At 64.4% G+C, this 505-nt stretch overlaps 1 protein-coding gene across 1 annotated transcript in view; it reads left to right on the top strand.

Moving 5' to 3' along the window:
- Positions 1-5: 5 nt before the first annotated feature.
- Positions 6-505, top strand: part of LOC104084202 (zona pellucida sperm-binding protein 3-like) — a gene marked incomplete at both ends in the record, with an annotated part of 1,580 nt that continues 1,080 nt past the window's right edge. The window contains one exon of the mRNA XM_009587946.1: positions 6-35. Coding sequence (XP_009586241.1) covers positions 6-35 — 30 coding nt within the window. The remainder of the gene's footprint in view (positions 36-505) is intronic.

The following is a 505-nucleotide window of genomic DNA, read 5'->3' as shown; positions in this document are numbered from 1 at the left end:
CCGCCGGTCTCCACGAGTGCGGCAGCATCGTGCAGGTAAGACCTTCTCCCCTTCGGTGCTTTCCCCAGTCCCGGGATCCCGCCTGGCATCCCGCCCCGCCCCAGAGCAGCTCCAGGCTGCAGGACCACGCACCGGGCATCCCCCGTGATGCCGGGGGAGCTCTGGGTGCCGGACGCAGAGCACCATCCAGGAACACCCTAGGGGAAGGGACAAGAGGGTATTTCCCCCAAATCGGAGCGTTTTTCCCCAAAGCTGCTTTGCCCTTTTGGCTGGAGACACGCCGATGGTGCAAAGCCCCCACGAGAGCAGCTCCAGGCTGCAGGACCACGCACCGGGCATCCCCCGTGATGCCGGGGGAGCTCTGGGTGCCGGACGCAGAGCACCATCCAGGAACACCCTAGGGGAAGGGACAAGAGGGTATTTCCCCCAAATCGGAGCGTTTTTCCCCAAAGCTGCTTTGCCCTTTTGGCTGGAGACACGCCGATGGTGCAAAGCCCCCACGTCA

Source organism: Fulmarus glacialis, unplaced genomic scaffold, assembly GCF_000690835.1.
Source record: "Fulmarus glacialis isolate BGI_N327 unplaced genomic scaffold, ASM69083v1 scaffold20851, whole genome shotgun sequence".
Classification (NCBI taxonomy): Eukaryota; Metazoa; Chordata; class Aves; order Procellariiformes; family Procellariidae; genus Fulmarus; species Fulmarus glacialis.
Note: the sequence above shows the minus strand (reverse complement) of the source record. Positions and strands in the feature narration are given on the sequence as shown.